Consider the following 25,313-nt stretch of genomic DNA (forward strand, 5'->3'; position numbering starts at 1 on the left):
TATTTTTAATAATATTCAGATCATCGACATATATAGAGATGATGCAAAATCTCGTTGAGGACTTCTTTATGAAATCACATGGACAATCATCATTGTTAGAGTACCCTTTTTTAGAAGGAACTCTTTCAGTCAGTCGTACTATATTTTTCCTGACTGATTTAAGTCATATAGTGACTTTTTAAACGTTACACAATATATGCTGCGATTTGCGTTTGGATTAAAAATTTGGATTCTATCGGTAACCTTTTATATGTCCGAATCAAGTGACACATATAGGTATGCAATCACTATATCCATCAACTGCATAAATAGATAATTTTAAACTACCAATGAAATTAGATATCAGAACGTGATCCCATTTATTACTGGAGAATAGGTCTTATTGAAATCAATGTCGGGTCTCTGCGTGAACGCTTGTGCTACAAACCTAGCTTTATATCTCACCGCCTCATTGTTTTCGTTCTGTTTGCGGACGAAAACGTATTTGTATCCCACAGGTAAGATGTTATGAGGAACATGTATTACTAATGTAAATATCTCTCTTTTGGAGAGCAAGTACAATTCTGCTTGGATTACATCTTTTCATTGTGCCTAGTGAGAGGGTAAACAGTAGTTCTTGTATTTTCTTGTAATTCTTGTATTTTCTTGTAATTGCATCCTTCCATTGTTGAAGATAGAGAAGGAACAATAATTCTTGTATTAGTTGATAAACAATGGTGTACATATTTATACACTGTGAATGGGTGGCAATGCATCCGTTGGAGAGATCGGTTTCCCCACCAGCTATCCTATCATTAGTTACTGCTAAGTACATATTTATCAGTTAATTATAGAGGTCAATTGCTAATGGCAGCTATTATCTAATTGATCACATATTTATCCTTTGGAATAAGCACATCAGTTCGTAACAATGTGCACAGGCCATGAGCAACACAAGCGTTGCATTATCCTCAAGCGCGATAACGATTCAGACTTTCAGAGGGTTTAATTGCTGTGGTCAAGAATTACCTCTGGAGCTAGTTCATTGCTCCATTCATAATCATCACACCTCCAGGTATCAGAGATCAAACGAATATAGTCAATAGCCAACACCAGGCCATAAGTGGGAGTTTTCGTTCGAACCAAATATACAAGATCAAATTTTAAATAAATTTCATGCTCTCGCTTATCTTCTACCCGCTTGCTCTCCCTTACCCTCCCCCATATGCAACGTTAAGCATACTATAGTGGCACACACGAACATATTGTACGAGATATACAAATGTTAACTACTCTTTCTCCACTACTTATATTTTGTTGATATTTTACATCATAATTGATAAAGACAAAAGTGAAAATAGGGGGGAGGGGGCACTTGCTTATGAGAAAAATTTGCATACCGTTCACTTTTGAACATGAAATCCTAGATGACACTCATTTTTATCCAACGAGGTTTTAATTCTTACGAGTGGCGTGTAGAATCTTGAATACGGACAAAACAAAAACAGCATCCAATTTCGACTTTGATCTGCAGGTCTGCACAGAAATTGTACATCGCTGGAAGAGACACAAGAGTGCGTATACCGTTTTGTCTGCAAGATCTTTTCGAACACTGAAAACTACCTTCTCTACGGGGCTAGTATAAGTTTAGTTTTGGAAAGATCAGTGTCATGGGGTCTGTACTGTGCTGATCCGATCGACTAACTGAAAGGTTAGATCAGAGTTCGTGTTCTTAGGGCGAATTTGGCTACAATCATATGAATATGGAAGACCTGCAGAAATTGAGAACTTTACAAGCAGTTCAGTTAGTACTTGCACCTAGCCAAGTTCGGGAGTTGAGACATGCTACTACACTTGGAACCTAGCGATCCACGGCTGCAGCAATGCTTCACACAGCAAGGGCAAGAATACCACACAAACAAAGCCGATACAATAATCCAACACTCCTCCCATACGAGATGGCATATCAAGCAGTGCAGCAAACATGTCTTTCTAGTGGTGAAAGAGGATAAGTGGTAGCAGCACGCTACAACGGGGGTACTACATACTCAATATGACAGAATAATAATAAGCAAACATACGCAAACCAGATTCAGAGGTACAACAGGCAACTGGATCCAAACCCCTCACTCGTCTTGGACCGCCTCCTCTTCATCCTCGTACTCACCCTCCTCGTCGGCAGTGGCATCCTGGTACTGCTGGTACTCGGAGACCAGGTCGTTCATGTTGCTCTCTGCCTCAGTGAACTCCATCTCGTCCATGCCCTCCCCAGTGTACCAGTGCAAGAAAGCCTTCCTCCTGAACATAGCAGTGAACTGCTCACTCACGCGGCGGAACATCTCCTGGATGGAGGTGGAGTTGCCAATGAAGGTGGAGGCCATGGAGAGGCCACGAGGAGGAATGTCACAGACGCTGGACTTCACGTTGTTGGGGATCCACTCCACGAAGTAGGACGAGTTCTTGTTCTGAACGTTGATCATCTGCTCATCAACCTCCTTTGTGCTCATCTTGCCACGGAACATGGCAGAGGCCGTGAGATAACGACCATGGCGCGGGTCAGCGGCGCACATCATGTTCTTGGCATCCCACATCTGCTGGGTGAGCTCAGGGACAGTGAGGGCACGGTACTGCTGTGAGCCACGCGAGGTGAGTGGCGCAAAGCCAACCATGAAGAAGTGAAGACGAGGGAAGGGGATCAAGTTGACTGCAAGCTTGCGAAGGTCGGAGTTCAGCTGGCCAGGGAAGCGGAGACAGCAAGTGACACCGCTCATTGTTGCACTGATTAAATGGTTCAGGTCTCCAACTGTTCATAAACAAGTTTAAGTCAGCAAAAAAATATTTGCAACATAACAGACAGCTAATGATTATATTGGCAAGTGCATATTTTAATGCCAAAGCAGAGGAAAGAAATAGCCAAAAGTGCAAACAATAATAAAGATGTGCCAGCAAGACTTACATAATAAAGATCATATTTAACAACAAGATAACATTATTAGATTTGTACACTCACTAACAGTAGCACGATAATCTGATGCCCTCTTGTTCTAAGTGTGGTACTGAAATGCCAAAGTACTACCAATTAAAGTCATAGTAATGTGTCAAACACATCATCCAGTGCGTGCTGGGTACAAAATGCCAAACCAGCTCATTGATACGGACAACTGGATAATATTGGCAAGTGCATATTATAATGCCAAAGCAGAGGAAAGAAATAGCCAAAAGTGCAAACAATAATAAAGGTGTGCCAGCAAGACTTACATAATAAAGATCATATTTAACTACAAGACAACATTATTAGATTTGTACACTCACTAACAGTAGCACAATAATCTGATGCCCTCTTATTTGAAGTGTGGTACTGACATGCCAAGGTACTACTAATTCAAGTCACAGTGATGTGCCAAACACATATCATGCAGTGCGTGCTGGGTACAAAATGCCAAACCAGCTCATTGATAGGGACAACTGGATAGAGACTTAATGAGTTGGCACGATAGATGAATAGGACAAGTGCGTAAAGGCATGAACTGAATCCAGTAAAGAACAAACACTACTAATTGTGTACTTCAGGGTCATATGTATTTATCTGCTAGGAAGGCACATGACTCCATAATATCCACAGATCTACGTGTTCGTACTACAGATCTGAGTTACTGAGCGGTGAGCGCAACCATAAAATTTTTGGGCAAAAAACCATTGCATGTGTCTAACTCTACATGATAAAGCATACACCAAGTAATATAATCAAAAGGCAAGAACACAAATCAACTTACAGCTAGGAGTGGTGAGCTTCAAGGTCCGGAAGCAAATGTCATAAAGTGCCTCATTGTCCAGAACCATGCACTCATCAGCATTCTCCACCAACTGGTGGACAGACAGGGTCGCATTGTAGGGTTCAACAACAGTGTCTGAAACCTTTGGTGAAGGGAAGACAGAAAATGTAAGCATCATCCGATCAGGGTACTCCTCCCTGATCTTTGAGATCAGGAGGGTGCCCATTCCAGATCCAGTGCCTCCTCCAAGGGAATGGCAAACTTGAAAACCTATACAGCAAGCCATATAAATTCATAAGTTGGAGCATACACGATCCAAATACAATCATAATTGCACTATATAAACATGCAGCTATACTTAGAGTTACCATGCCACAGTAAAAAGCTGCAAACAAATACTAACAGACAACAACAGAAGAAACAGACTCAGATACTAACAACAATCAAAAGTAACATCTAGGTATAATTCCTAACAGACCACTGGCTAAAACTTAAATCCCTGATATGCCATTAGACCCCACACGTCATTGATTAAGGTGACCTCACATGTCATAGACACACGATAGGATATCAATGATTTGTTAGTTTTAACAGTGGTATATAAGGAATTGCCCCTAACATCTAATAGTTAGCTAAAATCTAAAAAATGTTTAACTCAGACCAATCTCATTCAGGCTTCTAAACAGAAAGTTCACATACAAATGAAATCATACAGCTTTAAGACAAGTCAAAGAAACATAATACACCAAACAAATATAAAAAAATATATACTTCGCAGGCATGCACTAATCCTAGCAACTGCTCTTGAAATGCAGTCAAAAAACAGTCCAGACTCACGTGACAGCAAGTTAACTGTCTATGCTGTGCAAGTATGCATTTCTAATTCGCTAGATGCACAACAGCAATGCAACAATCAAGAAAAGCAGATCCTGCAGATAGATAAGGTGAGTCCTACAACAATCATGGTTGACAACACGGACAAATTCGATAAGGGGCCGATAAACATTTGGGAATGCCCGTTATCTAGAATATTTAAGTTCATCAGATGCCAACACACGCTAGCTAACAAAAAAACTACTACTGGAAATAGAAAGCCAGCATACTTAAAAGCTAAATCATCACATGATCCAAGTATTCTAAAAAGCAGCAGACTGCACCAAATCTAAAAGCTTTCACATCAGATCTAATGCAATCATACGCACATAATTAACAGTAAGCATTCCAGGGCAGTGAAAGAAATCGACCTTGGAGACAGTCGCAGTTCTCAGCCTCCTTCCTCACGACGTCGAGCACGGAATCGATGAGCTCCGCGCCCTCGGTGTAGTGGCCCTTGGCCCAGTTGTTCCCAGCGCCAGACTGGCCGAAGACGAAGTTGTCGGGGCGGAATATCTGGCCGTAGGGCCCCGTGCGGACACTGTCCATGGTGCCGGGCTCGAGGTCCATGAGCACGGCGCGCGGCACGAAGCGACCGCAGGAGGCCTCATTGTAGTAGACGTTGACGCGCTCGAGCTGGAGGTCGGATGTGCCGACGTAGCGGCCGGTGGGGTCGATGCCGTGCTCGTCGCAGACAACCTCCCAGAACTTGGAACCAATCTGGTTGCCGCACTGGCCGCCCTGGATGTGCAGGATCTCCCTCATGGCTGGATCTCAAGGTAGGTGGCTGCAGGTAGGATGGGAACAGCGGTTAGGTGCGAGAAAACGATGGCAGATTGCTTCGAAATGGGAGCGGAGAACCAGATCTGTGTAGAAATCACTCGCACGAGGGGAAAATTGAATAGATCTGGGTACCGAATGCGAATAAAACGCACAAAAATTTGTAAAAAATGGTTGTTCGCAAAATATGATAAAAAAATGGCGACATCATCTCATCGCACGCGAGAAACAATTTCAGATCCGAAAGAAATCCGAAAAAGATACCCAAGTAACTCACCTGCTCCCAAACCAAATCCAAGCACAAATCCAAGAATAAATCAAACAACCATTAAAATACCAAACACGGTGACAAATGATTTGCAAATCAAACGCCGGAACAAAACTTGGAACTGTGCACATCTCAGCAAAACCTAGCCGCACCAGAAGCAACGCGAACCGCAAGCCACCTAAAAATAACCCCAAAATCACACCCCTACCAGAATAGAACAAACCGACGAACCGAAAAATCCCCAAATCCGCTACCACCAAACCAAAATCCACCGTGGAAACACGAAACAAACTCAAAATCCAGCGCAGGCAACAAAAAATGGCACAAGCATTTCGCCGCATTACCTCACAGAAGCGAGTGGGCCGTATGGGTGAGGGAGAGGAGAGAGAGGGGAGTTGTAGTAAATAAAATGGACGGGTGCCCTAGAAAGGGGCGGCTTTTATAGGGGGCGTGGGGGTTAGGGCACCGGATCGGACGGCCCAGCCGCGTTCCCTCCAACGCCGCCCGTCGGCCGCCCAGGGCCGTCCGATCGCTCCCATTGGACGGCCGCCCGCGTCGGGTTCGAAAACGGCCCGTTGGGGGCTTGGATTTTGAAATTTTCTGGGTGTCCGTTTGCAGGCCGGGACAAATGACGCGGTTTACCCCCCAGGACGGAACGGAGGTTGCGGTGTGAGGTAACTGCCCCGGGCGCGTCTCGGCATTTGTTTGGTTTCGTTTGCCGGCATGGACTCTGATACCATCTTTAATTATATTTTATTTTTTTATTTTTTTATAATTCTCTTCTTTGTTTTTATTTCTTTTATTTTCTCTATCTTCAACAGTTTTCTTTTAATGATAATAATAAAGAGAAAGAAAAGAAAATCGTTCTGAAGTGAATGACCTTAGAAATCTCTTCATGACGGAAAATATGAAGGAAAACCGTTGAAACGCTGAAAAAACGAAAATGCTCGTATTCTGATCCCTAAAGAGAAACCATTGAAGATAATCTAAGGGAAAAAGTCCAAACGAAAATGCTTCAGGTACCACTCATCTTAAGACCGAGCCGTGCGGCCAATGCTACGCTGCTACTGTGCGTGTGTACTATAGCGACGGGATGTGGCTTGGTCGGACGGATGGTTCACTTGTAAGACTTAGTTGTACTTGTAGCAAAGACTTCTTTAAGTTTTTTTTTAGTTTAGCTAATCCTTTGGTTTGCTTAAACCAGTTCATTATTCATATAATGGTGGTTTTAGATCCCAGTTTTGCTAGCTTATATGGGATGGACGCGTTGGCACTGAAGTGTTCTTTGGTAAATACAGTTTATAAAACCTCATAAACCCCACCTCACATCTCTTTGGTCCCTTATCCGCCCCCTCCTCTCTCTTCCTCTTTCCGATGGTGAATAAAAGTGAGGATGATTTGTGGAAAAATTGCTCTGATTGGCGAGCATGGCGATGTTGAGGTGAGAGTCCTCGAAAGCCACTTGCCATAGAGTTTGTGTTTAAACTTTTTTTACTAAGTCGAACGCCCCAAATTCAAGTGAATTTTAGATTGTGTTTCACGTGTCTAATTTTTCTTTGTTGAATAAAACACCAGAATTCAAATTAGATTTTGACACCTGTGTTTGTGTCCATGTAACATTACTAGTGGTACAATCAGTCAGACCAATGAACCAAGCATCAGAGCGGTTCAATTGTCCTTCCGGTCTTGATAATTATGCTTGTGTGGCCAAGACGCAGGTTATACAGGAAGGAAATTGTATAAGGGTGGGTCCTCCGCGTAGACCCCCGCCGCTGCTCGACATGCGTCCCCCGTGCACAGCCCACGCGCGTGCCGGCGCACGTGCGCACCGTCCAATCGCGACGTGAAGGACGCGGATGGGGTCTCGCGCGGGTTACGTGAGAAACGGGTCTTATACAATTTCCTTCCGGTTATGCGCAGCCTGCAAATATACAACTGTGCCAGTGGGGGGCAGATTGGTCATTTTACTTTTAAGTGACAAAAATGGCGATGGAAACGGGGCACGCGGCAGTCGGGCAGAGCTCAAGAAGCGCCCATTTGGCTTAATCATTGTAGTCAAGCAGTGGGTTTGACCTTTGGGATCAAGTAGATGAGCCTCCTCCAAGTTCATCTTTATTTATCGGCCGGCGACACACTGACACAGTCAGCCATGCCACATGAAACAGATCACGTACTCTACCTCCCTTGTAGTCTACACGCTATCGAGCACATGGCTACGCGCACTCTCGGTCCTACCACGTAGTAGAAACGGCCACCCAAGAACCGGATCTCGATCTCATCGTGTCAGCTACATTTTGTTAATTACTGCTAATTACTACCATTTCAGCTGCATCGTAGCCTGTTTGCTTAGGAGGTAATAGAAGAAGCTCGTTGCAAAAGCTACCTACCTGTTTCCCAAACAAACAGAGCATGATCCAAAAGGATGCAAATTGGATTGCTCATGCGTTTGGGTACGACCGGACATGATCAACACTCGGTAATTTCCCAGATACAAACTGGCTATCACTGGTCGTAGCTGCGAAGGATAAGTTCCACCCGAGGTGGTTCACTTGACCCTCCAATAATTATGATGGTTGATCGACAATGCAATGATGGGCATCAAGCCACGGTGTCGCCGGATCCAGATCAGAAATGTGAGGTTATTCTTATTCTCACCTCAACCCTTATAATAATGTAAATAACATGAGTCGGTACTAATCGATCAGCCTTAAATCTGTTTGTTTCAGACTACTTTTATCTTCTGTTTGTGTTAAAATTCAAAAGGCAGAAGTTCAAATAAATGGATTTACTAAAAAGTGATTTTCAGAAAAATCAAAAATCTGCATCTGAGAAAATGAAATAGAAGCTAGAGTAGTTTTTTTTTTTACTCTCAGCTTTTTAGAAAAATCAAAAATAAAAATCCAAATAAACAGACCTTTGGGTCGCACGCGCGCTCACTCGCAGACTGACAGACATCACAGGCCATCGTTCTTGGCACGGTCCTCCAACGGGCAACCACAGAACATGCTAGGACCCCGCCCGCCGTCCGTCCCAAGCTCTCAAGCTGCGCGCTGCAAGACGATGTCACGGAAACGTAACTGCATGTGCTCGTGTACACATGATTTATCACATCCGTTCATTATATTTATCTAATATTCTTCTATCTATTAATTTTCTTATATATCTCATAGATTTTTTTATCTATACTTTCAACGTGAATCTCAACCCAAATTAACGGCAGTAATAAAGTTTACGTCCATAGGCAAGCGGAAATTTCCCTTCCGATAATACCACTTCACTTCTCACCTCACCGGTTTGGCGTCAATGCCTTTGCGTGCAGTTCAGTCCATGCATCTCTTCTCCTCTGCTCCAGTCCACGGCCTGGCACGTTATTTTTTATCTCACTGCATCTGCATGCGAGCATGTGGCGAATCTACAGCCTTCAGCCAGAGATGTCTGCGACGACCATGCAGATAGAGCAGAAACGATGGTTTCCCGTGACAAGCAGGCCACGAGCGGTTCACATGCCCAACAGCAAAAGGGCAGCCCGGCGGCAGCTACTGTTGGTTGGCATGGCATCTACCGTTGGTTCTCACGGAGGTAGAGAAAATGCAGCGCAGGTAACAACCGTACGCCGTCGTAAACAGACGTGCCATCGATCAGATCTGGCGCCCGCTCGCTAGCCAGATCTGGTACGTGGTACACGGACGCACGAGGGGTGCCGGGTTGTGTTGCGTCCACTCGTGCCTGCGTGCCGGAAGCCGCAATGGATCGGTATCATTGCTAGGTGCCAGAACACATGCATGGCCATCGGATCCTCCGTTCCATATTCCAAATTCCACCAGAGGCGTCCGGTCCGACCGCCATTGGTCGAATCGACGCATGGCAATCGGAAGGGAAGGAAATAAGGAAGCCTCACATTCAACTTATGGTTAACGACTTAGGTCATATTCGACAGATATTTAAAAATTTATTTTCTATAATATTATTATAGTATCCTTTAATACTATTACAGTATTTTTTATTTTTTTTATCTTCAACAGCTACTATATTTCTTATCTTATATTACTCTACTCCTTCTCTCGGATCCACGTGCATACACTATAAACAGTGACAGAGGCTCTTGTATTCATCCGCAAAAATGCCATCATCCATCTTTCATCCGCAACACTGTTTACCCGATATGGACGCTGTTGGAGCCAGATACTAAGTATCACCATCCGTTATTTTACTGTAGCATTTGAAAAAAAATATATAAATTGCCTTGGCCCAATTTAGAATTCGGGAGTTCCAGGTTCGTACGGGAATTGAAGCACATCTTACTAGCTAGTTTACCGGCCGTACCACGCAGGCATATAACACTGAGCCCTTTTGTGTTGTATGATTCTGAACATGTGCTTCACCAGTGCTGCGGCTGTTTCATCCAGGCTACGTGTAAAGATCGATCAGGTGCTACTGTGCCAGGGATCGATGAAGGGAAAACTGCAAAAACCCCCCCAAAAGTCACTTGGATTTTGACTTTCCCCCCCAAAAGTTATTTTGTTGCAAAAAAGCCCCCCAAAAGTTTGACTTTGTTGTAAAAAACCCCCTAAAAATTCAAAAAAATAAAAAAATCATTAAAAATATTCTAAAAAAAACTAGAGACAATTCTAAGACCTTCTGTGAAATTTGTTTTCAAAAATAATATCCTTTGCATCATATTTCATGGAGAGGAAGTTTGGAAAAAAAGAAAAATGTGCAGCTCATTTATTAACTCATGTTATTTTAACTTTGTCATGTCTACCATTATTTTTCCTACACAAATAATTGTTTAAGTAAACTAATAAAAGTGGTTTCACTAATTTTGGGGGTGTTATGGATTAGTTATGAATTAATCTATCTGCAACCCATTTACTGAATCCTGCACATTACAATAACTATTTCAAGATTTCATGTATTTTTACAAGATAGAGAATCATGTAAGAAGACTAAAAAAATTTGTTTCATGATTTTTGGATTAGTAAATAATTAACTATGCATTTAACTCGAATTAATAAATGAGTTACACGTTTTTCTTTTTTTTCAAACTTACTCTCCATGAAATATGATGCAAAGGATATTATTTTTGAAAACAAATTTCACAAAAGGTCTTATAATTGTCTCTAGTTTTTTTTAGAATTTTTTGTGATTTGTTTTAAATTTTTTTGAATTTTTGGGGGTGTTTTTGCAACAAAATCAAACCTTTGGGGGGTTTTTTGCAACAAAACAACTTTTGGGGGGGAAAGTCAAAATCCAAGTGACTTTTGGGGGGGTTTTTGCATTTATCCCATCGATGAATCATGTCATGGATCATTCAGTCACAGCACATGGGGTCCACGGGCCAGCTGAGCCGGTTAGTATAGTCACCATTGCTCCTGACCTCTCCTCTCCTCTGTGCCGTGAGAGGACAGTCGCATCTCGATACTAATCTAATCTGGTAATTAAGGTGGCGCGATCAGGAACTCGCTGGTGGAGATTTCTCGCTTCCTTCCGTCGTTTGGTAGACCTAATTGGTTGCCTTGTCCTTTCACGAGATGAGGTCGACAGCTCCTTTTTCGCGTAACAAAAATGGTTACCGGCTGCCTCAAAATGGACCGGCCCGCCGGCAGGAAATGAGAGTACATCGTACGACATCAATCAACAGAGATCCAAATTGTGATGCGTATTGATTGTGGTGTTGCATATGATGACAGGTGTGCATTCAGATATTAAGACTCAAGATCATAAAGAAGCAAAGCAAAATTCTTGTTAGTTCTAATGCACCTGTTAATCTGCTAAACGCATCAACAACAGGCAAAGTATCATAGATACTGCAACAACGATTGAATGAAGTGAAGCACATGTCCCTAGTAGCTGCTTGGAGTTGTGTGTGTTCAAACTTGAGATGCTACCTAACATGAGCTTATGCAACAAGCAAACCAACAGACAAAGGATCGGTTTTTAACATGATCGAACTGTCGACTGCAGCTCTATCCCTTCACAGAATTATGTTAGCTTGCAGAGCAGACGTCACACTCATAATGCACCCATCTCAACCTGAAACGATACATATTTTTATGTGTCATATGCAAGGTGCAAGGACGCATCTTAAACAATTTGCATGTCATTTTCCGGGGTCCGTTTTATCACAACTACATGCTTGCTTCTGTTCCAAGTTGGATCCAGCGACAGATGATCCTACCTTGTTCAAGTGGAAGGAAATCGTGCTACCAAGAAGCGTCGAGCGTCAACTGTGGTTGAGAAATCTCTTCGCTATACATTTGGAGCATCATTGTATCAGATCTCGATCAAAATGTCAATATGTCGAATCACTTTCCAGTTGGATTTTTCATTCTTTATCTAGCAGGTGCTGCTTCTGCCAGTGAAAATGTGCATGCACCAACCGCATCTGCCAGATTTTCTATCTTCAGATACACACTTTCTACATCTGTCCGGTAGGAGAGAATTGCTGTGATCCAGTTGCAATATCATTGCTCTGATACATATCTCCAAACAAAAAAACTTGATATTAAACTTAAATCTGAAGCAAAGGTAATGTAGGAAAAACTCTAGTCACACAGAACAAAAGGAAAACCACATATGTAGTTAACCGTGCATATCAGAAAATTTTTCTCCTGGCAGCTGTTCTTCATTAAATGGCTTATAATACAGACAACATAGCTACAGCTACAGAATAAGAGTAGAGAGGAACTAGAGAATACTTTGCACTTTGGACAAAAAGAATCATACCAGTTTCAGCATCCCGTGATTTAATGTCTGCAAGGATTGTGGATGGGGCATTGCTATCAACGTTGTACATAGCAGGGAAATCATATCCAAAACTGTTCCCGTGAATTGAACTAGCAGCTTAGCTACCTAAATACTTTTCCCTCACCGAACCAAGAAAAGATCAAGCATTCAACACCTCAAAAATTATAGCCATGGGCAGCATATAATTCATGGCAGAAAAACTCCAAAATTGTTCTCTGTGGCCAAAGACTAACTGTAATCAACATCAGACGCATTTGATTGCACAGCTTCAAGGTCACATAATCAAAACTGACCACACAATGGCTGATCCCCTGATGCATCCAAACTTCTAAACATAAATATCATCTGGTTAGCCTCCATCATAAAACATTTGAAATTACCTTGGACCCCTTTGATGATACCGATGAATTTCTCAGAGGAACAAAAGTAATGTGTCAAAACAACAAAAGCTACTTCTGCTTTTGGTGACAAACAACTGCACTACAAGATGAATCTGAGTCAATTAACCATAAATCCATATTTTCGAGTTGCCTTTGAACTGAATCTGAAGACATACTGCGGGACCAGAAAATCACATTACTTTGACCTTCTGATGTTGATCTGTTTGAGGTGTTAGGCCCTAATTCGATAACTCTCATCCCCTCATTCAATTTTCCCAGCCTCACACCAGCACTGTTTCCCAACAGTTCAGTTAGTATACGAACAGAATTCTTCTGTTTGAAGGAAGCAGAAAAATCACCAGATGTACACATCGCTTTCACTCTCAACATAATAAGTTCATTCCATGCTTTTTTAGAGCTCAGTGAGCTCCTTATAAACATCAATCCAACATATTCTGCAGTAAAGTACTCAAATGATTGATCTGATGGCTTGATCAACTTACTGCCAAGTGAAATCATATTTCCGTTTAGTACCCATAGATTGTACCCCAGGTCCAAGCAACTTTTTATCACATAAGATGTAACCAATGTTTCCTTAATAATATCATCAGAGCATATAAAACTACTCATTTTAATGCTATGAAAAAACTCAATAGCATCAATGACAGGATATCCTCTATGAGCCAGGTCATCCAGAAACTCAGAATTGTCACCAAGGAAAATGTAGTTCTGCATGCCTGCCTTGTCGAGATGGCAAATCAAGTTTCTTGCAAATCTCTGGTCTATTGAGTACAAACTTATGAGTACAACAGTACCTTTTAGTTGCACGGATTTGAGCACAGAACCAAGTTCACTTAATTTTCTAACAACTCTTCCTGGAAGGACCTCATGAAAGCAGAAATCATACCACTTCAGCTTCTTTAGAGGCTGCATTTCCCATATATTGAAATCAAGATTCTTCCCATCCAACAAAGTAGAATCTGGTCCAACGCTTTTTCCATAATTCACGCCTGCATCCCTATGAGAGACGCTGAGGGCCCTTTCCTTCAGGAAGTTTGTGTAGATATTGAAGTATCCACGTGAGTGGATAAATTTAATGAACCAAGGGGTCCATATTCTCTCGCCCATCTTCTTATACCATCCTGTAGTTTTCTGCAAAGGTTGAGAGTGAAATAACAGCTACAGTCAAGTCAACAAATATTGACAGCTTATGGACTTCATATATTATCTTAGGGAGAAATATATTACAGATAACTTTTCTTACTTCGGCATGCTAAAAATAAGGCATGAGTTACAATTACATACATCTTTCCATTACTACATTAACTGAAGAAGCACATAGAGATTAAATAAGAAAAAGAAAGTTTACCATGCCTTGGAGAATAGGTTTGATTCCTTTGGCCTTGTGTTCATCGTACCACAATCGAAATTCTTTCCATGGTTTTGGAAAGAGAAGTTGGCCCCATGTGCCAACCATCTGGTACAAGAAAAGCTGAGTTTCACTGTCCAGCTGTATCTTGTTTCCATGTTTACCTATTTAGTTAAAGGCCAACTGGTTAACACAGAGTCATTGCCACTTTGCCAGCACTTGCAGTAATCATCTAAGAAATGTGTATACTGTAAGTACCGCAAAACAATTTATTTGGAGAGGAAAAACTAGAAGAGTCTCACAGATTAAAGAGTGCAAGAGAACTAGCTTCCATAAAACACATTCACAGGCAAGTTTCTTCAAGAGTTCCTAGTAGTTTTATTATAAAAATAATAAGCACAAAAGTCACAGCAAAGAAAAGAATAACTACCATAAATCCACCTCTAAGTTTAAGAGCGGCACACAGCCCAAAGATCAGAAAAAAGAACTAATTTCAAAAAATACAGAGGCAAGTTCACACTGGAGTTCCTAGTAATGTGTCACTCTATTTACCGATTTGGTATGATAAATTAGCACAATTGTTAGGTTCTTATGGGCTTCCCGAAAGCATGTCCTTTATTTCTATTCTCTGGTCAAATGGCTTAAACAATGTTTGCAAGATGAGGAGCATACCTAGGAGATTAATGGCAATTGTACAAGTAACACCAGTAGCTACAAACCTTTACTCAGCTACCGAGGAGCATATGATAACAATGCAATACTTATAAAATGATAATATCGAATTATATGCATTTATATAATAATGCAATGCATTATGACACAACACATAAACAAAAAATAATTTAGCACCATCCTGTCTCTATTTTCCAGCAGTCCCATAGGCCAGCAATTTTGAATCCAACTGACGGCTTACATTGTGAAAAACATGAAATTATAGGTTGTAGACTTGTAGGGAACTACTTTATCCCACGAGCACCCCATTTTCATCCTAGAGTATATCTACAGTGTTTCCCTGATCTTGATGATCAGGAACAATGCACATTATCATAAAAAACAGCAATAATTGGCAAAGCTACAAAAATTGCATCTTGAGGCCACGATCACACCTCAATAACCAACTTTAGCAAAAGTCAAAATAAATCAAATAACATTGCCCAAGGAAAATCTATTCTTACAGTCAGAGAGATAATGAGATCAAAGTCCTCGCGACTATAATGAATCCAAGCTTTACAGTAATCTTGTGGAGGCATTAATCCTACACACAAGAAAATTTTAAATTGCTAGCCTCCAACTTTTCTAACTTATACACAAGATGATACCAGAGATTAAAAATAGAATAGCAGGCTATCATCCTGTTTTAACTTGCCCTACTTAGTTGTTTTTCAGATCAGTGTAAAAGGTTGCAGAGACACAAAGTCTTATACAAGACGATTAACTTAATTAGCACAGAGATCCATAACAAACACAACAATCTCCACAATCTGGCATGACAACACAAAACCAGAGTCAGTCTTCTAACTACAATGAATGGGACACATCAGCAGCAATAGGGGTAAGCAAAAAAATACTACTGCATCATGTCATTAACTAATAGTAGTATCATTTCACGAACTACAGAGAACACATCATCTACCGCACCAGATAAAGGACGAACAACAGCCTTCACTCCAGGATCCATCCTTCCTAACTAAGGCATGAGCGAAAACAAGCATTCACAGTGTTAAGTTCTCACCTGCCACGAACCGAGGGCGCTGCAGCGACGCCCCGAACACGTAAGGGCTGTAGTTCTCGCGGTCGTAGTAGTACCTCATGACCACCCGCTTGAGGAACCTGTAGTAGAGCGGCGAGACCTGGAGGTCGTCCTCAACGACGAACGCAAACTCGTCGTCGGAGCCGGGCCACCAAGCCTCGATCCACTGCGCCTGGAGCCCCGCGTTGGCGGCGCGGTAGTGCACGCGCTTCTCGCCGTGTGGCCACTGGAACGCGTCGACGAAGGCCAGGATCTCGTGCGACGCGGAGAGGTCGAGCGGTGCGGCGGACGAGGACGAGGACGAGTTGGGCGGGCGGTGGTCGAGGAGGACGTGGAGCGCGACGCGGTCCCCGTCGTAGTGGGCGGCGGCGAGGGAGCGGAGGCAGCGGCGGAGCGCGTCCGGGCGGTCGTAGGCCAGCAGTTTGATGAGGAGGGAGAAGCGGCGGGGGTCGGGGGCGAGGTCGGAGCCGGCGGTGGGGAGAAGCGGGGTGGTGGAGTGGGTGGAGCGGTGGAGGAGGAGGAGGAAGAGGGGGACGGGGAGGAGGAGGAGGATGGGGGGGAACGGGAGACAGCGGCGGCGAGGCGACGCCATTGGGGGGGCGTGGGGGGGGGGTGGAGTGGAGTGGAGGGAGAGGAGATCGGCGGATCGACGGGGGGAGAGAGAGAGAGAGAGCGATGGGCCGTTTGACGCCCGTCTTTGCGGGAAATTTGTAGTCGATCGGAGTTGGGTATCTGCGATGTTTTTGGGCTGGTCTTGTAGAAGACTAGGACGCCAGGCGCGCTACGCCGCGCCCGTAGCACGCCCGTGCATGCCAGGGTGACAAAGACATAATTTATCAAGGTGAAGCAAAAAAGAAAGAAATAAAATGAACACAAGGCTGTAGGTTTTTTCTTCATGGGCAATTTTTCATTTGTTGAGCGAACCTCTAAGTTGATGCACATTACATTACATATGAGAGAGGGAGGGACAGAGCAGGACACAAATATATAGCTAATTGTAATGGAACCAATAAGAAACGACCAGGTCATATTGAGCTTATATGTCATAGATTTAATTAAGTTTATACATCATAGATCTGAAAATGCATTGCACATACCAATCGAACGACGGCAATAGGACATGCACTTGTTTTGTAGAGCAGACCTCTGGAATAGGCGCATTCGGGTACGATGTACAGGTTGCACTTCCTTGCTAAGTGAGCCTTGTCATAACCACATCATCTGATCTCCTCGACACATTCAATGCATAGTGATATGTCTAATATCACTGTAAGCCTCAACAATATATTCCGAATTCCAGGCTCCCGATGGATGGACCTTCAAAGTTCTTGATTGTCACACCAGGGAACAGTAGCACAATCGGTTCTCTTGGTCATTTCCCTGAGTTCCTCGACATCAGTTTGAACTTTGAACATGCACACTGGAAAACATTTGGAAACTGATATGGAGCAGTGCAAGCACAGTAATTGGGCGCATAACCTAACATCGAGATGGGATCCGGAAAGGGCAAAGCAAAAATAGGCTACCAAGGCGGTCAAACATCGTAGGAAAACAAATTAAGTAAATGAGAAATAACTATGTAGCTAACGCTTGGCAATTTTATAGCAAAGAAATACCAAGGAAAAGGATAATCCATCAGTGCAAGTTGTGCCAACGGCGGAGCAGCCTTTGCAATTGCAGGATGGGTCAGTGACGCTAGCTCAAGTGTTAACCCTATTAAAGTTCATCTCACATTAATCTCGAGAAGCATGAACCATACACTGAAAGAGTTTTTTTATATATCAAAGCGAGATGGCAACATTCATACGGAGGAGAATGCAGAATCTGTTTGCGCTAGCAATACTGTGAAACTAAATTCAGAAATAAGTAAGTGCACTATGCCAGAAAAACATGGACTGGGACTTCCATGGCTATGATAGAATTAATCTAAAAAGATATGATGTCCCTCTACAGAGAACCATATGAAACACCAGCCCTTTAAGTATATTTATGGCCATAGAACCTTGTTATTTCTGGCGATATAAACCCAGATGAAACTCCGATTGTATCCACAAGCATCAGAAGCTGTATCGGTTCCAGGTGCTGGCCAAAATTCCCAAAGAACACAAACTGAACAGTAGTAGCATCATCTCTTCCATATTCTAAAGGATCAACCCATACAACAGGCAAAGGGTACCTACATAAAGAGATTGTAGTATTAGACATGAGTAAGTTAATACACACAAAGACACTTTGTAATCCTTATACATAAGAATCGTACCTAGGTTCAACAGATTTCGCAGGACATCTAGAACAGGCATCTCCAAGAGGATATGATTTTCTTTTGCATCAAGTGCATGTTAAGTACCATGGTATCAAGCCACAACTTATTTTCTTGACATCCAGCAATGGGCCGAAGCAAATTGGATAACTTAGATAATGCTTGCATAAAAAAAATCTTCGAGAACCTAAATTTAATGGAAATACTTGGTAAACTTGGGTAAATGCCATGGAAACATCAGTGATAATACATAGTAATAAATCAAATCAGATCGTTAAGTGTGTTTTAGCTATTCATGTATGAAAATTAGAAATATAGTTGATAAATACATGTGCATCTCTTGCAACTATATTCATGCCTTTAATATTCTTAGTCACAGAATCATGTATGGTGTCGATCTCAAAGAAAGCTAAATGGTAGGGTTCTATCATTAGAGCCCTGGAATAACGGTGTTGACCAGTATCCCTTTGATACAAATTTTGCAAAAAATCTAGATAAAAAATATAATGAATAGGAACAAAATATGAACGTCAGTCCGAAGGAAGTTTTTACCTTGAGTTATCTGAATGCTTACCTTGAAACACCAACTAAGCTGGAAAGGGCACAACTTATCTTCAGGGTTGTTCGTATTATCTTCCTAGCTGTATATATGTCATGCAGAATATTGTAACTTACTAAAAGAACAATAAATCGCACTTCAAATTTGAAAATAGCAATTCTGGGAGCTCAATTTGGGAAGCAGAGCAGGGCGAGCGGTCACCTCTTGGCATCCTGGCCGGGGACTCCGTCTCCATCCTGATGCTGGAGTTCATCCGTTCCTGGAGTTGGTCCTCAGCCTTGCCTGTGGCCACGCCCATAGCAGCAAGCAACATGAGCAAGGCAGGTCCCAAACACACGACATGGGTCAAGAAAGCAGAGTCGTCACTGGGCACATACCGAAGGGGGTGGCGCAGTATCTAGCCTTGACAATGCTGAGGACACAGAGGGAGAGTAGCATGGCGTCGATGATGACGCCGTCGCTCACCCGCGGCGGCTCCGCAGCGACGACTTCATCTTACCCTCTCTCTTCCGGCATCTCCTCTTGCTGCCAGCGCCTGCCTCCCCCTCCTCGGCCCAGATCTGGCGTGACTGCCTACTCTCCTTGCCCAAAGCAGCCCCCTTTCATTTCTCTTCTCTTCGGAAGGAAAGGAGAGAGGAGAGGGAGCGAGCTGGCTGGCTGGGAATGGGAAGGAAGACTGGAGATGCTATGCTTCGCTCGAGTGTTCATCGTGTCTGGGCTGTAACACCCTCCATGCGCTGACCAATCCAAATCGAGAGAGAGAGAGAGAGGGCGACGACGGCCGGCATTTGAGAGCTCGCCGGTGGCAACCTGGGCCGCGGCTTGGCCAGCGGTGGGCAACAGGAGTTTCAGCGCACGATGGGGAATTGGTCAGGCGACGAACCTGTCCACCGCGCTCGCTGGGTGCTACAGCTGTACCAGCTCGGTGACCTCCTCAGCAGTCGCGGCCGTCAGCGACGACGCGCACGGTCTCTCTGGTGGTGCGACGCGCGGCTTCCCCTCAAACCGCACATGCAGTTGGCGTAGCAACTCATCGGCAGGGTCCGGGTCGGTGGCGCTAAAGGCTGCGGTGGCGGCGAAGGAGCCAGATCTCGCGGCGGCGAGTGGAGCCGACGTAGTCGGACGTGATGGCTGGGACGACAAGTGGAGCCGACGGCGCCAAACGTGATGGCTGGGTCACTGGAGCGGAGGGGGCGAGGGTGACAGCATGGTCGCCGTAGCGGATTCCTTCCGCGTTAATAGTCCGCCAAAGCGGACGGACTGCTGAGCAGGCGCGTGGTGGCACCGACCTCGACCTTGAGCACGTTGAGGGCCTCAACGACCATGTCCACGTCGGCCTTGGAAGCGCCACTGCCGGCCTTGAGCGCCCGCACGGCCTCGGCCTGCCGTTGGTTCCTAGGCAGAGTGGACTCCGCTGGTTCCTGGGCGGTTGCAGTGGTTTTGGACGACGGTGTTGGGTCCTCACCAGTGGGCACCGCCCAGCACTGGACGCCGCGTTGTGGAGTGCTGGTCCGCCGCGTCCTCTCGCTCCTCCCGTGCTCAGATCTGTTCAACAGTGCCCTTATCGACTGCCGGCACCGCTCCGGCGAGCTCGAGAAGGGAGGTCACAGTCCGGCACTTCTTGGTGACCTCGGCGACCTCGGATGAGGGGCGACGGGGCTGGGCAGGGGCGGTGGGCCGCCAGGGTGGGGCGCGAGGAGACGGCGATGCGCGGGGGCGAGAGGAGGTGGGATGAGGAGCGGAGGCTGGGGCTGGCGCGGGAAGAGGGGAGGCAGCCGGCGAGGCGCGATAGGGGCAGCGGCTCGGAGGAGGGGCGACGGGGCAGTGCGGTGGCGGTGGGCCGGCAGGAGAGGAGCGGCGCTCGATTTCTTCCGTGGAGACCGGTCGGAGACCGGATAAGAACGCGGGGCTGGGGCTCGATTTCTTCCGTGGAGATCGATGACCGCCGTCGTTTCGCGGGGCACGCGGCGCGTCGTGAGACGCGCACGCTGGACGCGTGGAGGGAGCCACGGGCTCGTTTCCTTCGGCCGCGTCCGTTCGATCGCGGCTGCGGGGACACGTGTCGCGGGGAGGCGCCTGAGGCCTCGGATGGTCTCCGTTTCCTTCGGCGATATGAAGTAGTATATTTGTATAAATTTTACGAACGGAAGCTCGGCTTAGAATGGATCAGACTTGAGTTGCAAATAGCATATTGGGGAGTTTTTTATTTTTATATTTTTTATTAAAAATTTAAATAAATAAATTTCTCTGAGCAATATTTACAAAAATAGCCGTATACCGTCCTCTGAGAGAGCGGTTAAGCCCCTTCTCGCCCTCTTAGGCAGCGGTTAGGAGGCTAGCCCCGCACCCCCTCTCCTCCTCCCTCCTCTATATAAGCTAATAAATTGAGGAAAAATTCTTATTTTATTCCGAAAAAAGAAAAAAAGAGAGAAGAGGAGAGGAGAGGAGAGGGAGACAGCGCGGCGAAGCCCTACTATTTTCGATCGATGGATTTTGAAGGGTATTTTCCGGTAATTTCTTTTATGCTCATGTTTTTGTTAGTAAGTAAAGTACCACTAGATCTAGAGTTTTGCGGTATGACCTAGGGTTTAAGGTTTCAAAAATGTTGTATTTTATAGTATATTATCAATATTAATTACGACATGATAGGATAGCCATTAAATGCATAGTAGTATTTGTAGTATGGTAGTTTTGAATATCTAGATTGTACAGAATAATGATGTTAGTAATAATTGTAGGTTAGTTTACTTAGGGGCGATATTGAAGAATCTATTGTTAGGCGATAATCGGTGTCGGTAATTTTTTTTAGTTTTGATAATTAGAAATATAGTTTACCGGTCTTAACATTGGATATATTTTTGGATGTTTTCAGGGATGACATATAAATTATATGTTCAGATATATTATGGTGAAGGTCAAATTAGTTATGATCCTAACGATGTAGATATCTCTAGGTTTCGGCATATTGTCAAGGGTCTTAGTAAAGCCAATGAGAGGACCATTATGGATGTGTGCAAATAGCTGATATGTCATTTTCAACTGGATCCGCAGCAATATAATCTTAAGCTGAGAGCTGTCCTAAGCCGTGCTAATTAGGGCTACTTTAGCGAGCTCGTTCCGATCAATGCGACATCTACTTGGAGGTAGTATGTAGATATATCATATGACCGTGGGCTCCCTCTGGTTTTGTTAAGTGAGGTGTACCAAAAGGATCCAACAGAGATAAACTCTATGGAAGCAGTAGTGGGAACAAGTCAGGCAGTAGCAGATGAATCAGACCCGGTAAATGTCGGGGCCAGGCAAGATGTTAGGGATATGCCTGAGATGCAACCGAGGGGTGTAGCCGATGAGGGGGAGCACATCCCTAGTATAATTGAAGAGATGGAGTTGGGGGATCAAGAGCTGGAGGAAGCCGTTACCGATGAGGATTCATCCGACAAGGAGGGAAATGCTCATGTTCCTGCAGAGTGGAGAAATTAGGAATTTTTGAAGCTGGTGGTTAGTGATGCTGATCGGACACTGTCGGTGATATGGGAACCGGGGGTTCCCGAGTCCCGAGGCCAGGACAGCACAGTGCCACGTGGCGCCATCCCTCGGGGACCATCTCCCCGAGGGCCCGAGAAAAGCCAGACCCGGGAGGGGGTGCTTGGGACCAAGAACAGTTGGCCCCCGAGTACCCGGAGTTCTCCGAGGACCCGAGAAGAGCCAATCCGGGAGGGGGTGCTCGGGGCCAAGAACAGTTGGCCCCCGAGTACCCGGAGTTCCCTGAGGGCCCGAGAAGAGACAGATCCGGGAGAGGGTGCTCGGGGCCAAGAACAGTTGGTCCCCGAGTATCTAGAGTTCCCTGAGGATCTGAGAAGAGCCAGATCCGAGAGGGAGTGCTCGGAGCCAAGGACAGTTGATCCCCGAGTACCCAGAGTTCCCCGAGGACCTAAGAAGCCCCTTGCCGGTGGACCCCGCAAGGGCTCCACGGTGAGGTATCAATCGGTGGGAAGCCCGATGCTGCATTTAAAGGGGAGCGTGGCCGGTCACATCCAACCACTCCCCCTCACGCCTGTCGTATTGAGTACGTCAGTCCCTGCCACCGCCTGGCAGGAAGGCGTGGGGACATTTAATGCGACGGGTCCCATCGCACGTCACACTGCGGGGCCCATAAAGGAAGACAGATTGAAGACGTCGATGGGCTCGAGGCGTATCGCCTGTCGCCCTGCCGTGTCAGACCGTGTCAGATCTGCTCTGACCGGACGGGCATGCTGGGATATTCAGCGGCTGGCCGGTGGGCCCCCTGCACCTGCTAAAGTTGGGGCGTAATAACCGACGGGACCGACCGAAGGGCGCATTTTCAACCCCTGTAACATCAAACTGTAGACCCATGATGGTTGTTTTTCCATTTATGGTTTACGGGAACTCGTGCCCCCGTTCTGGGCACGCCGAGCCTCCCCCGGTAGGATAAAAGGGGGGAAGCACTTCGTAGAAAGACAGGCTGATAGAAGTTGAGCAAGCTAGATTGATCAAGTCCAGAGAGAACGGCACTTGAAGACCGAAGCTCAAGACTTGATAGGCATAGACAAAAAACCTTGTAACACAGAAATCCAGAGAAAGGCATTCCAAGAGCATTAATAGCACATCAGACGCATAGGAGTAGGGTATTACGCTCCGTACGGCCCGAACCTATCTAAATCCCTTGCGTATTTACTCCTACTAACCGACGATCATCCGTCCCGCCTAGATCTCATACATTCGCATTAACCCCACATACGAGGTAGATCCAGAATCAGACCCCCGGCCGAATCTCAAAGGGGGTCCCTCAGGATCCCCGTTTGCGGTGTTCATCTACCGACAGCTGGCGCGCCAGGTAGGGGGGTTGCATCCCTGAATCCACCTCGCTTTTTCGAGAAAAAATGGCGGGTGGACATCGTCTTCAGCGCCCTGCTTCGGACTCAAGCGAAGAAATGGAAAACGGGGCCCAAGGAGGGGCCCCAGCTCCGGCTGGTCCTCAAGCGGCGTCAACAGCCGGCTCATATGATGCCTCCTCACGTCGGGGACAATGGCGTTGGGCCTAATGATGGGTGGACATCATCTTCAACGCCCTGCTTCGGGCTCCAACGAGGACATGGAAAACGGGGCCCAAGGAGGGGCCCCAGCTCCGGCTGGTCTTCAAGTGGCATCAACAACCAACTCGTATGGCGCCTCCCTATATCGGGGACAATGGCGCTGGGCCCACTAGGGCCGCAATCACGTAAGTTATCACTTGCTATTCATTTTCGTCATTTCTGTACGAATCATTAATATACACCCATATTACTCTTATTCCGAGTTTTCCCTCTGGAATCCATATGTTTAATCTGCTTGGTGAGATGCTCGACTCATGTGAGGAAAACACGCTCTCTCTCATTTTCCCGCTGATAAAAACGGATCCCGGTCGGTATGCGGCGCAGGCAGCGACTGCTGACCTAAGTCTGTTGTGGTAGGCTGTGTTGCCCGGCTGCATGGAAATACCCCAAGCACTACCGAGCCTCTGGGGTTCTCGGCTAATCCTACCGCTTGAACATGAGTAGTCGGGACCACATAGACCCTAGGGGCGGGCTGTTGGTGCTTGGCCTGGTCTGTCCTACCCTGAACACCACCAAACCATTGGACCTCTTGGTCATGTCTCTGTCTGTACACTTCGCCGATCCGGGCATTCAAGAGGTCTCGGGTCAAAAACGAGAGCAGGCTATAATAAGTACCGCACTGACAAAGCGCACCAAGCAAAGAACCTTTGTCTATTTTAAGCTTACAGATAAATGCTCGAGAACCAAGTAGCCTGACCACAAGGGCCTCGGTGCCCAGGGTGCTACTCGAGCCTCCGGGGTCCTCGGGTAATCCTACCGCTTGGACATGAGTGGTCGGGACCGCCTAGCCCCTGGTTCAATTACCGGGTTTCCAGTGCTCGGGTGCGAAAAGGATGTCCTGGGGGCTTAAGCGCTCTACACAAGGGAACCCACATTCCCGGGTGCCCCGAGCTCAGGACATCTACTCTTTCCTGGACTGGTCGGTCGGAAGGCTGACGTCGACTTGGTGAGTCACTCAAGTCATATGAATTTCCTTTCATACATACGCAATAAACTTTTGTTCCCGAGTTATCCTCGGGACCCTCGTATGCTAATCTGTTTGGCGAGGCAGTCTCCTCGCGCGCAAAACCCCGCCATCGTGTTCGTTTTTCCGGAACGACAAAGACAAACAATAGTCAGTGTACTGCACAGGCGGCGATGGCTGACCTAGGTCCTTTATGATGGCAGTGGTGCCCGGCCGGCTTGGTAGTACCCCGAGCACTACTGAGCCTCTGAGGTTCTCAGGTAATCCTACCGCTCGAACATGAGTGGTCGGGACCGCCTAGACCCCAGGGGCGGGCTGTCGGTGCTCGGCCTGGTCAGTCCTACCCCGGACACCACGGAATCGTGGGGACTCTTGGTTGCATTTCTGCCTGCGTTCGTCTCCGGTCTATTTGTTTGAGAGGTCGTAGGGCGAAAAGCGTTCACTGGCCGTGGCATGTACCGTGCCAGGTGGATTCGCTTCCCGAGCAAAGAAGTTTG

At 45.6% G+C, this 25,313-nt stretch overlaps 3 protein-coding genes across 10 annotated transcripts; all 3 read right to left on the minus strand.

The window, feature by feature from the left end:
- Positions 1 to 1,907: 1,907 nt before the first annotated feature.
- LOC133899775 (tubulin beta-4 chain) lies at positions 1,908 to 6,177 on the minus strand. Its single transcript, XM_062340841.1, has 4 exons — positions 6,018 to 6,177; positions 4,997 to 5,412; positions 3,753 to 4,022; positions 1,908 to 2,782 (listed from the first exon to the last, which is right to left on the minus strand). Exons 2-4 carry the CDS (start codon positions 5,388 to 5,390, stop codon positions 2,106 to 2,108), a joined length of 1,341 nt encoding a protein of 446 aa, XP_062196825.1. The 5' UTR covers positions 5,391 to 5,412; positions 6,018 to 6,177; the 3' UTR covers positions 1,908 to 2,105.
- A 5,244-nt stretch (positions 6,178 to 11,421) lies between these two features.
- On the minus strand, positions 11,422 to 16,526 carry LOC133899781 (uncharacterized). 4 transcript variants are annotated; one of them, XR_009906415.1, is made up of 5 exons: positions 15,902 to 16,511; positions 14,170 to 14,333; positions 12,400 to 13,952; positions 11,852 to 12,145; positions 11,424 to 11,706 (listed from the first exon to the last, which is right to left on the minus strand). XR_009906415.1 is itself a non-coding variant. In XM_062340853.1 (3 exons), exons 1-3 carry the CDS (start codon positions 16,509 to 16,511, stop codon positions 12,870 to 12,872), a joined length of 1,857 nt encoding a protein of 618 aa, XP_062196837.1. In that variant the 3' UTR covers positions 12,230 to 12,869. The 4 variants fall into 4 exon arrangements, 1 of the variants encoding a protein (XP_062196837.1); XR_009906420.1 differs by having other exon boundaries at positions 11,422 to 12,156; XR_009906421.1 differs by having other exon boundaries at positions 11,423 to 12,145; positions 15,902 to 16,526.
- Positions 16,527 to 16,920: 394 nt separating this feature from the next.
- On the minus strand, positions 16,921 to 20,684 carry LOC133899799 (uncharacterized). Of its 5 annotated transcripts, none has more exons than XR_009906425.1 (5): positions 19,116 to 20,683; positions 18,940 to 19,020; positions 18,754 to 18,820; positions 18,180 to 18,366; positions 16,921 to 18,095 (listed from the first exon to the last, which is right to left on the minus strand). XR_009906425.1 is itself a non-coding variant. In XM_062340866.1 (4 exons), exons 1-4 carry the CDS (start codon positions 19,174 to 19,176, stop codon positions 17,897 to 17,899), a joined length of 408 nt encoding a protein of 135 aa, XP_062196850.1. In that variant the 5' UTR covers positions 19,177 to 20,683; the 3' UTR covers positions 16,921 to 17,896. The 5 variants fall into 5 exon arrangements, 1 of the variants encoding a protein (XP_062196850.1); XR_009906424.1 differs by having other exon boundaries at positions 18,732 to 18,820; XR_009906423.1 differs by having other exon boundaries at positions 18,180 to 18,820; positions 19,116 to 20,684.
- Between the last annotated feature and the right edge of the window lie 4,629 nt (positions 20,685 to 25,313).

This window comes from Phragmites australis, chromosome 2 (genome assembly GCF_958298935.1).
Source record: "Phragmites australis chromosome 2, lpPhrAust1.1, whole genome shotgun sequence".
NCBI classification, from domain to species: domain Eukaryota; kingdom Viridiplantae; phylum Streptophyta; class Magnoliopsida; order Poales; family Poaceae; genus Phragmites; species Phragmites australis.

Bases quoted from the DNA above. Each gene is read 5' to 3' on its own strand.
- LOC133899799 (XM_062340866.1), bottom strand. From the start codon at position 19,176: ATGCTACTCTCCCTCTGTGTCCTCAGCATTGTCAAGGCTAGATACTGC. The intron at 18,821-18,939 runs GTGACCGCTCGC...ACATATATACAG, and splicing joins CCCGGCCAGGATGCCAAGAG to CTAGGAAGATAATACGAACA. The intron at 18,096-18,753 runs GTAAGCATTCAG...CTCTTTATGTAG, and splicing joins AGCTTAGTTGGTGTTTCAAG to GTACCCTTTGCCTGTTGTAT.
- LOC133899775 (XM_062340841.1), bottom strand. From the start codon at position 5,390: ATGAGGGAGATCCTGCACATCCAGGGCGGCCAGTGCGGCAACCAGATT. The intron at 4,023-4,996 runs GTCGATTTCTTT...CTTGCTGTATAG, and splicing joins GAACTGCGACTGTCTCCAAG to GTTTTCAAGTTTGCCATTCC. The intron at 2,783-3,752 runs GTAAGTTGATTT...GTTTATGAACAG, and splicing joins GAAGCTCACCACTCCTAGCT to TTGGAGACCTGAACCATTTA.
- LOC133899781 (XM_062340853.1), bottom strand. From the start codon at position 16,511: ATGGCGTCGCCTCGCCGCCGCTGTCTCCCGTTCCCCCCCATCCTCCTC. The intron at 14,334-15,901 runs GTGAGAACTTAA...TTAACTAAATAG, and splicing joins GCGCCCTCGGTTCGTGGCAG to GTAAACATGGAAACAAGATA. The intron at 13,953-14,169 runs GTAAACTTTCTT...CAACCTTTGCAG, and splicing joins AACCTATTCTCCAAGGCATG to AAAACTACAGGATGGTATAA.